The 13402-nt window shown below is 34.2% G+C and overlaps 1 protein-coding gene across 1 annotated transcript; it reads left to right on the forward strand.

Annotated features, from left to right (window-relative positions):
* The first annotated feature begins 8858 nt into the window (after positions 1-8858).
* On the forward strand, positions 8859-11827 carry LOC118039135 (G-type lectin S-receptor-like serine/threonine-protein kinase LECRK3). The gene has a single exon (XM_035045747.2). It carries the CDS (start codon positions 9117-9119, stop codon positions 11511-11513), a length of 2397 nt encoding a protein of 798 aa, XP_034901638.1. The 5' UTR covers positions 8859-9116; the 3' UTR covers positions 11514-11827.
* Positions 11828-13402: the final 1575 nt, after the last annotated feature.

Here is a 13402-nt window from a genome sequence, read left to right on the forward strand (position 1 = left end):
AGGTCTCCCAGTCAAAAGCTCAAAATCTCTCCTTTTAGCTCCCATTACCTGACTCTGCTCGCCCACTGACTTCGAGGTATCCTTTATTACCCTTTCCATACCCTGAGCAGCCCGTACCAGTTCCCGCACAGACTGAAATTGCATGGCTATCAATATCATCCTCAGTTCCCGCCTCAGTCCATCACGAAACCTCTCTACCCTGTGGCGTTCCGTGGGAAGGTAGGTGGAGGCAAAGACTAATAAATCCTGAAATCTCCTCTCATACTCCAGAACTGTCAAATCTCCCTGTCTCAAATCCAAAACCTCTTGTTCTTTCTCCCTCCTATGCTCCCAAGAATAGTACCTCTCCTCAAACTCTTCATGAAAATCCCTCCATCTTAATACCTCCCCTGATCTCCTCTCTCTAATGGTCTCCCACCAAGAGTGGGCACTTTCAACCAACAGTTGAGTCACACAATCCACTCGTAGTTCCTCTAGCACCTACATCTGGTTTATAACTCTTTCCACTTTCCTCAGCCAATGCCCAGCAACCTCAGCATCCTCTTCGCCATGGTAAGTCATACAACCCATCTCTCTCATACCTTTTCACCCATTGCACTATGGTGACTACTCCCCCTGATCTAGGAGTCGTATTGGAGGCTCCCGCTACCATTCCATCTGCTACAGCTCTCACTATGTGTTCCATAAAAGCAGGATCTAAAAATGGGTTTGATCCAGCTACAGGTGTCACTGGTGGGGGTATATTATCTCCCCCTTGTCTGGCTGATACCTCGGGCATGGATACATCAGCCTGACAGGACAACGAATCATCTTGGAGTCTCACTGTCTCATCCCCTTCTGAGTACACTGGTGCTGTAGGTATATGAGAAGAGGTGTATGCCAAGGGATCCCAATCTGGATCACTTTCATTATGAAAACTCGGATCACTTCCCCGAACAGGGGATGGATCAGTCCTGGCCCCTTGCCTTGTTCTTACCATCCTAAAATAGATTTCAAAATAATCTAATTATTCTTGCCCCAGAATAGCAACCTAGGCTCTGATACCAAAATGTAACATCCCCCATTTCGGGATAAAACGACAATCTCATATCAATCGAAATAAAACACTTAATAATTTTATATATATATATATATATATATATATATATATAATATATATATATGTTCATGATACCGGAAGGTCTGAGGTTATTGACATGGATTTATTTACACTTCTAATAGTTCGCATCTCCTAACTAAATTCCTGACCCAATCATCATGGGTTTTCAATTTCCACACTTATACCCACTTTTATCAACCACAATATTTATGATATACATTATATAACAAGATATCATTATGGATGGATAAAAATAAATAAGTATAATTACATCGGCATAAGCATGATTATATGAACTACATGGTTACATTCATTCAGTCAAGTTTAAACATTAATTATACAAATTAAGTTATACAAACATTTTCATATTTACAAACTACAAGGGTATACTCCCTATAAACTAGATTACAAGAAAAGAGCATAAGCTAGGACCTACTCTTGTCGTGCATGGGATGATCCTGAAACAAAATACATATTATTGAAAGGTGAATATTACAATAAATATGACAACATGAACACCTAACAATTTAACAAAGTAACATGTATTCATAGTTCATTTGCCTCTCCCTTCTAGTTTTCTTTTTTATTATTATTATTATAATCCCTTCATTGTCCAACTATTATTAATTGTTCCCTCTACCACTTTCAACCTTCATTATAGACTCTATGAGAGATTGAACATGATCATTTTTTTTCTTTTTACTTATCACATTACCGATACCAATATCACTAGTACCATCACCATCACTCCATATGAATCATTCCAAGGTGATCCCCTTATCTAGGATCCTAACATACACTAAATGTATGTTAGCCCATACATGGTGATCCCCTTTCCCGGGATCCTAACATACACTAAATGTATGCTGGTCCAATTATGGCGATCCCCTTACCCGGGATCCTAGCATACATTTAGCTGATACATGGTGATCCCCTTACCCGGGATCCTAACATACACTAAATGTAAGTTAGTCCATACATGATGATCCCATTACCCGGGATCCTAACTTACACTAAATGTATGCTAGTTTACGCCTCAATTCGCACTTCTCATATTTCCTTTGTCAATGATAATTTCATCATTTGGCAATTTACACAACTTTTCACCTTGAATACCCATACATTCAGAAATGCACATTTCACATTGGTAATATAAATAAATCATGGAAATTAACTAGGAAGTATAGGTGCGATTCACCTACCTGAAGTAGAAGCTCTATTCGTACTCCCATGTTGCTGCTGTTGTTGTTGCCCCTACGCCTGTGGTCCCTCCTGAAATTCACAGGTTTATCCCATAAGTTCTTCTCACTCACGGATATGTTTTATTATAAACATATCAACAACCAATAAGTCTTTCTTTCAGTCATCATTTCTTTATACATATATTTGAACTATTTCTACTTAAAATCTGAACTGTTACTGTCTTGTTTTTGAACTGTCACTGTCTCATTTTTGAACTGTTACTGTTTGAACTGTTATTGTCTGAACTGTTACTGTCTATACATTTTTGAACTGTTACTGTTTGAACTGTTACTGTCTAGACATTTTTGAACTGTTACTGTCTGAACTGTTACTGTCTAGACATTTTTGAACTGTTACTGTTTGAATTGTTACTGTCTAGACATTTTTAAACTGTCACTGTCTCATTTGGTGACCCATAACGGGAGTTCTATAACTCCAATTTGAGCAAGACCAATTTCATTTATTAGCTAACATTTAAAACTACAATTTCTATAAGGAATCTGATCCTAATTCTTTCATCCTCCTACCTGAAATCTCTTGAAAATCAAGAGACAAAACTGTCCAGATTCGTCAGCCTTTCCATTTACACACAACACAAGAAGTTCTTTAATTTAGTAACTCATACTTTTTCCTCAATTTAAGTCTAAGAACTAAAATCTATAGTTTAACATCCAGGCATCAATTCAAAATCAACTTGAAATGACTCATAAAAACAGGTTTAGAATACCTTACCCGATACACATCAAAGTTTTGATCCCTCTTTTTTTTTTTTTCTTTTTAATGGCAGCCGGCCCTTCCCTCTTCTCTTCTTGTTAACCCCTTTCCCACCAGTGTTTTATTTTACCTACAACCCTTAATCTTGGATGGTTTGTAAAAATGAACATAAAACTCCCTCTTTTCTTTCTTTACGTTATCTCCAGATCTGTTTTTTTTTTTGTGACAAAAGGAGTACTTATGCTCTATAATTATTCTTATTTGCATTTAGGCCCCATCTTCTTTAAGTGTATTTGTTTTGCCCCCACTTCTTTCTAGTTTAGTTTATTTCCTTTAAATTTAATCTAGCCTTGATTTTTATTTTTTATTTTCTCGGGATTTACACTATCCATACATAGAAGGTCATTTACCCAGTTACAACTAAGTGACATTGATAATTAGGGTCTATTAGCGCATTAACATTAGAAGGAAAGGTAAGCAACATGTCTAAGGTGTTCATAATCTCTAGTCCTCCATACTCAAAAGTGGGCCTCCCCCAAAGAACAGATCTCATCATGCTTATATCCTCATAGCTCAAGTTGGGAAAGCAAAGAGGAGCGTTATCTAAGTTCAACTTGAAGAAAAAGTCTTTTACCTTTATTACATGAAACACTTAGCTGGAAAACCTAATGAGCATAGGGATTGGGCTAGTTTGAGCAGAATTGTTGATTGGAGGAGGAAATACTTTCATGTCAAGTCAAAAGCAATATATGCTTCTCTTTTCTTCCAACAAGAAGTAGTGTCAAGAATGATCGAAGTAGGAGTAGGTACTTTAGGACCCCTCCCCTAATTTAAGAGATCAACTTCACCTGCGGTGTCTTAGCACCCAACCTCAATTGAAAAAGCAATTATTGTGATCCCTTTTTACATCCAAATAAGCTATTTATATACTCATCCTTCTATGTACTAAGGGTTCCTCTAGGAAGCAGATAGCAATGTCTTCAAATGAAGAGACATGGCTAGTTGTTGGGGTGGTCATGTGGCTAGGTATGAATGGTGTAGACCTGCTGAACTTTGATTATGTTTCTCTTGGCAAGGATAATGTACAAGAAAAGAGTCATATGATGAGTAACATATGAAACTAAAATAACATATTAAGCTAAAATTACAAAAAAAAAAAACATTTTAAATAACTTGATCCATGCAATTGATTTTGTATTCAGTCTGAAGTAAATGTAAACTACTACATGCCCTCTCCTCATTCTCATTGAGAAAAGGTTTGTCATTCACACTATTAAAAGGTGAACTTCAAAAGTGGAAACAACCTCAAATAGCATCATACCCCACTTAAGGTCTAGCCACACCCTTAAACCTCATTATCACCCATCTTCTCCTTCATTTTTTTTGCATGAGTGGATTTTCCTTGAAAGATACCTTTCATAAGCTCTCTTGGCTTAAAAAAAAAGGTAAAAATCCAGGGAATGGAAGGCTCGTCTTCAGCATTATTGGTTAATGAATAGGAGTGTCTGAACATCTAACCGTGAGTTTCTCCTTAAAGATCTTCATCAACTTGTTAAAGGTAAATAAGGCAGTCTATTTGTTGGGATGGAGCTGAGCAAGACTCAAGTTGAAATAACAAAAGGCATCTCTTACAAACCCTTGTAAAGGAAACAAGTACCCAAACTCTTATATAAACATGGGGGCAGTGATAATAAAATTACCCTCAACAGGTTTACAAGTGACTTGGGTAATACAATCATTATCCTCCAACAACTAAACCAAAAATCCCCTTAGTTATTAGAATTGGTCAGGGTTATTTGCTCATAAGAGACAATGTTTTCTACCTCATTCCTAGGTGTCCTAGGTAACCTTAGTTTTCCCTTGAGATTTGAAGTCTCTTGAGGGTCAGGCTCATTACCTCTTCTAATGTAAGAGAGTTGAGTAGTGTCACTTTAAGATCTAGAGCTTATTCTAATGGTCATAGATCTCTGGTGAGAAATTTCAGTTTCAGGCTTAAAACTAAAATCTTTTCTTAGAAGAAATGATTTTTCTTGCCTTTTCTATAAGTCATTCTTAGAGAAAATTAAAAACATAAAATAAGCAATGAAGTGTGATTTCTTTGTTTACCTACAAAACGACTCTTCTACACAAAACAAAAAAAACTTGATCTCTTTGTAAGGCTTTTAATATAGGAAATGTAAAGAGAAATTTTAGCAAAAGTAAAAAAATAGGATTAAGAAATAAGAAGGTTTTATATAGGCCATCACCTCTTATTCCCACCAATATATAAGGGACACGTGAAATCACATCATAACCCTAGAAAGGCTAAATGATTATTATATTAACTATACGCAGCCGATCGGTATTCTCAAAAAGATTATTTTGCCACCTCATAACAACATTTAAGATTAATGTGGGGGAGGCATCTTCTTTCTAAAAGAGTTGAGACAAATCTAGGTGGTTACCTTTTTAATGTCTTTTTGCACCAAATGCATAAAGACTTAGGGGGTAACTAATGAGTCAAACTTTTTGACTCAATATTTTGATGCTTTGTTAAAGAGTCTAGGGTCATCTTAAAGTGATAACCTAAGCGAACATGGGTTTGATAGATTATCAAATCTAATATACTTGGGTTTAGTCATGTAAAGCTCAAATTAACATGAGTTTTGCAATATACTTGGGTTTAGTTATGTGTTGAGCCCAAGGCTATATAGGTCTAGCTAGGTTGGCAAACCTAATATACTTGGGTTGAGCCATGTTCTAAACCTACGTCAATGTGAGCTTGACAAGTTACTAGACCCAATATACTTGGACTTAGCCATGGACTGAGACCAAGTCAACATAGGTCTAGCAAGTTGTCAAATTTAATATACTTGGGTTTAGCCAAGAGCTGAACCCAAGTCAACGAGATGGTAAATTGACAAACCCATCTTTTCTAGATTCGGCAACACGCCAAACCCAATTGATCTAGAGGTCTTTAAAGATCTATATTAGGACCATAGAGTTCTGTCTTACACCTATTAATATGAATTGTTCATGTTAGAAATAATCATTTTCCTACATCCATATATGTATAAAAGGTTTTTCAATGACATGCCATATTTTCAACTTATTAATTATCTATAAATGATATTTTTTCCTCTTTAATGATATGTAAGGGGTTCTTACCCCTCATTAATGTCATTAGAAGAAAATAAATCTCTGATTTATCCACTCCATCAAAACGATAAGGTTTTGGGATTATATACCTTCTAAACCACCTAGGTAGAGGGTTCACTTTTTTCTACTCTTCAAGCACTCATACCTTAACCTTTAGAATATTTATCGTACCAAAACAAGAACAATCATTCTTGTTCTTAGAGTTTAAAGCTCTTTCTTTCATTTATTACAATTTTCCTTTAAAGTTACTGACTTTATCATTAGAGGGTCTCTAAATCCAACCGAAAGAGACTATTTTGTAGGTACCAGGACTTCTACCATCAATTATGTACTTCCTAGGCTATAGAGAGAGAGAAATATGGAAATGAACATTTGATTAACCATTATGTAAACATAAAATAACCCAATTCTTGAGCATATCAAAATTTAAGACATCATCGTGATGCTAACTTAAATGTATTTTGTTTTTAAAAAGTTAAAAGAAACTGTTTCAGATGGACGAGTCTTATTTAGCTATGAAAGTTTGAATTTCTAGTGCAAAGTATAAGGAGGGTGTCAGAAACATAGTAAATGAAAAATAATGTAAATGTTCTCCTTTAAATTTAGTAAAAAAAAAAACTAGGAATTAAAAAAAAAAAAAAAAAGAGTAGATTGAATGTTGACTAATCTTATTTGGTAAAAGAATTATAAGTCTCTCATCATATTAAAAGAAGATAAATAGCATTACGATAATATTCTAGCTCTAGAATAAAAAATATTATTCACTTGAACAATATAAAATATAAAGATGATTTTTTCTCCTCCACTTAAAAAACTTAATACTATTTATCAAAGACATTGAAGTCTTTTATAAGGTTTATTTGTCATTGCCAAATTAACCGAGGACAAACAAGTATTTTTTTTTATCATTTTTATTGCATAGTAAAACGATCAAAATACTCTTTAAAACAAAAATAAATTAAAAATAACATAAATGGGTATTTTTTTATTGTTTTTTACAATATTTTTTTCATTATTATAATGTCAACTAAGAGGCAATTTATTATTTTACCAAATATAAAAAAATAATAAACAACTAAAATGCATAATAAAAATGACAAAAATATCTTTAATAGCAAAAATTCTAAACCATGAATCAATGAGTTTTCTGGTCTTTTCACAATGGTTTTTTAAAAAATTAATTCAGCTTAAGAGCAATTTGATATTTGACTAAATTTTAAAAAAATATTGTACCAAGTTTTTTTTATTAATGCATAGTGAAATTATTTTTGAGGAATTAGGCTTCATAGTTTTTCCAGATAGAATACTTATGTTCTAATAACTCAAATTATAAGTTTAAAAAGTTAACACGAGTAGATTTTTTTAAAAAAGAAATACCTTATAATTCTTTATATTTTTTTATCTTATTATTCTGATTTCATAATTTAAATTACAAGTTTGAAAAATATTTTAGGTTGGCTCATCTATAATTACTTGAATTAATGTTTATCATGCTGACGAATTTTACAGGTAATATTAATTAAAGGAAGAAAGTCAGTTGCCTTTACCAGTAATATTGAAATTTTTTCCTGGAATGCAAGAAGATTCAAATATGAGACTAGCAAGAGACGGAGATGACAGAAAAAAGCAGTTTGTGCTTTATGCTCGCAAGAATTATTTTTTATCAAATGACCAATAATACTTTAGCAGCCGGCTTGGCAGCTTGCCTTGAAATATCTTCAAATATATACTTGGACAGCAACCTCGACCCTCTTCACCGTCGATCATTTTTATTTGTTTTTAATGGATGCCGACATTATCATTTTTATGTTTTTTATTCCTTCTTTTTAGTGGATTAAAGAAAGCATGGTCTTTTTTCTCCAAGCAATGGACAGCTTCAGACGAAGACGCGAAGGAAAATGCTAAAGAAACCAGAGCTCAAAGGTCTCTAAACTGCAACAACATTATGTAAAATCAAGAAATTTTGATTGAATCACAAACTTTATAATTATTAATTTCAGGACTGTGAGTACAAATTAGTTTAAACATTCATGGTAATAAAAAAAAAAAAAAAAAAAAAGTTGATTGACCTCTGGTTTAGCCATGATTATGAAAATCACTCCATTTTGTTATTTGAGATTAATTGCTGAATCTGGCAACAGGAGGAGGGAGAGTTTTTGCAGTCTTCAATTTAAACATTGGATTCTTCCTGCTTTATTATTTTGCATTAAAAGACTTATTAGAGTAGGTTTAGTATTATATTTTGAAAGTGTTTTAAAAAAAAATTAAATTTTTTTTTATTTTTTTATTTTAAATTAATATTTTTATATTATTTTAATGTGTTGATGTTAAAAATATATTTTTTAAAAAAACAATTTAAAATAAAAAACAATTTAAAAACATAATTGTTACCATTTCAAACATGCTCTCACCAAACCAAATAAAACTCGGTAATTTCAAAGTACAATGTTAGGTTACTTCACGCAACTACGTTGTCTCTTTCTATTTCCTAACGCTAGGTGAGCTGTCCTTTTCTTACCTCACCATAAATGTATTCAGGTGGTGCCAAGAAATCAAGAATTTGGACTTTGGAGTCTTTTCCGGTTTAAGGATTTTATCACATCCAATCTAAAATCAAGGTTCTGAATTTATCAAGTAAATCTAAAATGGTATTATTTTATTTTTTTTATGTAAAAATCAAAGAGTTGAGTATTCACCTGATCGGGTGGGTCAAGTTTATTATGTCGGTCAATTACAATGCTTCGATGAAAGGAGACGTCGATAGGAAAAGATTCACGTTCAGATGTTATATGGACTTCGAGGTCCTCTATCAGTTCATAGATGACACCAGCATTTGTGAGTTGTGTAAAACGACCTAGCTAGACTTTATACGTTCAGATACCTTGCACCATACAGCTTCTCTGAGATCACACTTCACCTTACCATGGCTTCCTTTGCTATCCTTCTTTTTCTCATCCTTCCCCTTCAACTCGATTTATCCATGGCGATAATAACTCCGAGCTCATCACTGACCACTAATGGAAATACGTGGCTTTCACCATCAGGGGAATTTGCTTTTGGTTTTCGTCAACTGGACAATTCAAACCTTTTCTTGCTCGCCATTTGGTTCGAAGTAATTCCAGCTAGGACCATTGTTTGGCATGCCAATGGAAACAACCCACTTCCAAGAGGATCAAGAGTTGAGCTGACGTCTAGCAATCTTGTGTTGACGGATCCTAAAGGTCTAATAATATGGCAGGCAAATCCAGCTACCCCTGCAATCTCTGCTGCCATGCTTGACACAGGGAACTTTGTGCTTAAAGGTAACGATTCTAGTACTTACATTTGGGAGACTTTCAAGAATCCTACAGACACTATCTTGCCAACCCAAACATTGGATTTGGGCAGCAAGCTGGTTTCTAGATTAACAGAAACCAACTACTCAAAGGGAAGGTTTGAGCTCAACTTCTCGAATGGCAGTCTCGAGCTCAATCCTATTGCTTGGCCTAGTGAATTTCAATATGATCATTATTATAGCAGCGATACATATAATACAGATCCTTATGAGTCTGGCTATCGGTTGGTTTTCAATGAATCGGCAAACGTTTACATAGTTAAACTGAATGGAGGAATTGCTCAGTTTCCTGACTGGAATCGTTTAAATTATAGTACTGGTGATAACTATTACCGAGCAACTTTGGGATTTGATGGAGTCTTCACTCAATATTCTCTTCCAAAGAATTCTAAAAATAACGAAGGTTGGTTGCCGATGCAATCCATTCCCTTGGACATGTGCAAGGCTATACTTACTGATATTGGTAGTGGTTCTTGTGGTTTCAATAGCTACTGCTCAATTCAAGAAAATAGGAAGCCCACTTGTGCCTGTCCTCCTGGATATGTTTTCCTGGATCCAAACAACAGTCTTGGAGGATGCAAACCAACTTTTCCACAAGGGTGTGGACTAGATGATGGACGGGGAGACCCTGAAGAGTTATACGAAATTAGGCAGTTTGATAATGTAAATTGGCCATTGAATGATTATGAAAGCTTATCACCATACAACCAGACGCAATGTGAAAAGTCTTGCTTATATGATTGTTCATGTGCTGTCGCCATTTTTAATGGTCGTGTATGTTGGAAGAAGAGGCTGCCTCTCTCCAATGGAAGATACTTGCCCACGGGTTTTGCAAAGATTCTCTTCAAAGTAAGGAAAGAAGTTCCTCCTTCTGGTTATTGTAACGGTGGCAGTGATAAAGAGAAACCGGTTCTACTAGGTTCCCTTCTGGGTAGTTCTGCATTTCTCAACGTGATTTTGCTGGTTGTTACTTTTCTAATTCTGTTCAGAAGGCGCGAGAGAAAAGTAAAGAAGGTAGGGTCAGATTCAAGCATTTATTTTTCGACTTTGCGTTCCTTCACTTACGAGGAACTTGAAGAAGCAACTGATGGATTTATGGAAGAGCTCGGCAGGGGTTCCTTTGGCATAGTCTATAAAGGCTTCATGAGATCAAGTTCAGGAAACGCCATTGCTGTCAAGAAGTTGGACAAGCTGGCTCAAGAAAGGGAGAGGGAATTCAGGACTGAAGTGAGTGCAATTGGGAAGACTCATCACAAGAATCTAGTCCGGTTGTTTGGATACTGCGATGAAGGGTCTCATCGGCTTTTGATATACGAGTTCATGAGCAATGGCACTTTAGCAAACTTCCTCTTTACACTTCCAAGACCTGATTGGCATCAGAGAGTCAAGATCGCATTGGGGGTTGCAAGAGGGCTTCTCTACCTGCATGAGGAATGTGAGTTCCCAGTCATCCACTGTGATATCAAGCCTCAGAACATACTTCTAGATGACTCTTTCTCTGCAAGAATATCTGACTTCGGACTGGCAAAACTGTTACTCTCAAATCAAACACGGACTCGTACGATGATCAGAGGAACACGAGGCTATGTGGCCCCTGAATGGTTCAGGAATGTGCCTGTAACCGCTAAAGTGGATGTCTACAGTTTTGGAGTGGTGTTACTAGAGATCATTTGCTGCAGAAGGAGCGTCGTAATGGACCTTGAAGAAGAAGAAGAAGAAGAAGAAAGAGCAATACTTACAGACTGGGCTTATGATTGCTATATCGGAGGGAGAATTTATCATTTGGTGGATAACGACAAGGTGGCAATGGACGACAAAGAGAGGCTGAAAAAGTGGGTAGAGGTATCACTGTGGTGCATTCAAGAAGAACCTTCAAAGAGACCTACAATGAAGATGGTACTGGAAATGTTAGAAGGTTTTTTAGATGTTCCTTCGCTCCTATCTCTTTTTCCCCTCGGCTCAAATGGTGAACTGAGCAGAATCTAAGTCAATGGCGAGTCCATTTCTTACTTATCATGTGAACGAACATATTCTGTACTAGCTGCTAAGCAATTTGTTTGGAAAAAAAACTCGAAGTATGGGCAAGGATCCGATGCCTCGCTGTTCGGATCTGGAGATCGAAAAGATGTTGAGCAGATTATCCATGGAAAAAGGTGAAGATCGTTTGTTTGGTTGATCAAGGAGTTTGCTGCCCAGCTCTGTGAGTATGGGCTTGTTTGGTTTCTTGAGCTTATTTGTATCATCTAGCTAGTACTTGTGGTTTTATTTTGGGCTATTTTTGTTAGCGTTTTTTTTTTTTTTTTTACAGCCTTGTGCTCTTTGTACTTGAGATTAGGCTCCTTAGATATCCCCATTAGGCCTTGGCCTTCAATCGGGATTTCTTGTAAAAAAAAAAAAACCAAAAAACAATTTCATGGGGAGTGTTTGCCGTGCTAGTTGTACGAGGAAATGTTTTTCAACAATAATGAAAAGATTATACTAAAAACAATTAGTTGGGTTAAATATTTTTATTTTTTAAAATAAAATTATATATGCAACGTGCCTGATTCATTGCAAGAAAAGGCTTGGTCGTGTATGAGCTTTAAAGTAGCGTTTGGAAAGTGGATTAACATGTGTTTTCAAAAAAAATTTAATTTTTTTTATTAAAAAATAATTTAATTTTTTATATTTTGATGTACTAATTTCAAAAAATAATTTTTTTAAAAAATAAAAAAATATTATTTTGATGTATTTTAACATGAAAATTATTTTAAAAAACAATCACAATTACATTTTCAAATAAGTCTTTAAATCTAAACTCGTATGCTTGATTTTTTTTTTTTTATATTTTAAAACAAAAATGAAAAAAAGCAGGGACATGCTGCATGTCAAGGCGAAGTGTTGTTGCTTTTTTTTTATTTCATCAAACACTAAATTATTTTTTATGTATAATAATAATAATAAAAAATTTATTATCAAAAATACCAAAATGTTCATGCATACTTAGTCTTAAAAATTTATTTTTTAATAATATTTTAATCCTTTCATTGTGTTTTTTTTTAATTTAAAAAATCTATTTACCTTTAATTAATATAATAACAACTAATATATATGATCTATGAAAAGAATTTAATACTCCTAATAGCTAGTTTGAAAATTTCTGATGTAAAAGACAAAACTGCCATTATATTGTTACAATTAACAATGTTGTCACTCTATGAACACTATTTTACAATTAAGAACTGTTTTATTTTATTTTTTTATTAATATGGATGTTTGGATTAGTTTGCGCGTATTTTGATTAATCTCACAGGTCCTGAAGTTAACGATTATATAAATTTCTAGTGGCCCTGAAATTTGTGGGACTCGAATTGGTAATATTTAAAAAATAAATCTAGAATCTAACCAGTTGAGTTATATTTTTAGAAGTTGAGAATTAGTAATTGTTAATTATATTTCATAAAGCATGATGGATTATGAATATTTGTGTGAATAAATTACTGTAACAATAATTAAATCAACAAGTGGAAATATTTATAAACTACAGCATGTTTAGAAAGATGAAACAGTTTGTCATATGAAAAATAAATAATTGATTACGTATTTGTACAAATATTTAATGGGGAAAAAAAAAAGAAAAAAAAAAACCTTCTACAACCTCTGCGTTACAAGCTATTTCAATTAACACTTATTTTTTTCAACTATCGAACTATAAGATGTTTTGATTGACATATTGTTTTTAATTATATTCGAGAGATAATTTCTAGGTTTTACAAAGGTTTTTTTAAAAAGAAAATCACTTAACATGCTATGCCTTCCTAAAACGTGCCCACCTATGAAGTTATCCAATTTAATTATTAAATACGTATGCAAGTCTTATTTCTTTTTTCAAAAAA

The sequence above is a fragment of the Populus alba genome, chromosome 1 (genome assembly GCF_005239225.2).
Source record: "Populus alba chromosome 1, ASM523922v2, whole genome shotgun sequence".
Taxonomy (NCBI): domain Eukaryota; kingdom Viridiplantae; phylum Streptophyta; class Magnoliopsida; order Malpighiales; family Salicaceae; genus Populus; species Populus alba.

Excerpts from the sequence above, each read along its gene's own strand:
- LOC118039135 (XM_035045747.2), top strand. The coding sequence starts at position 9,117 with ATGGCTTCCTTTGCTATCCTTCTTTTTCTCATCCTTCCCCTTCAACTC.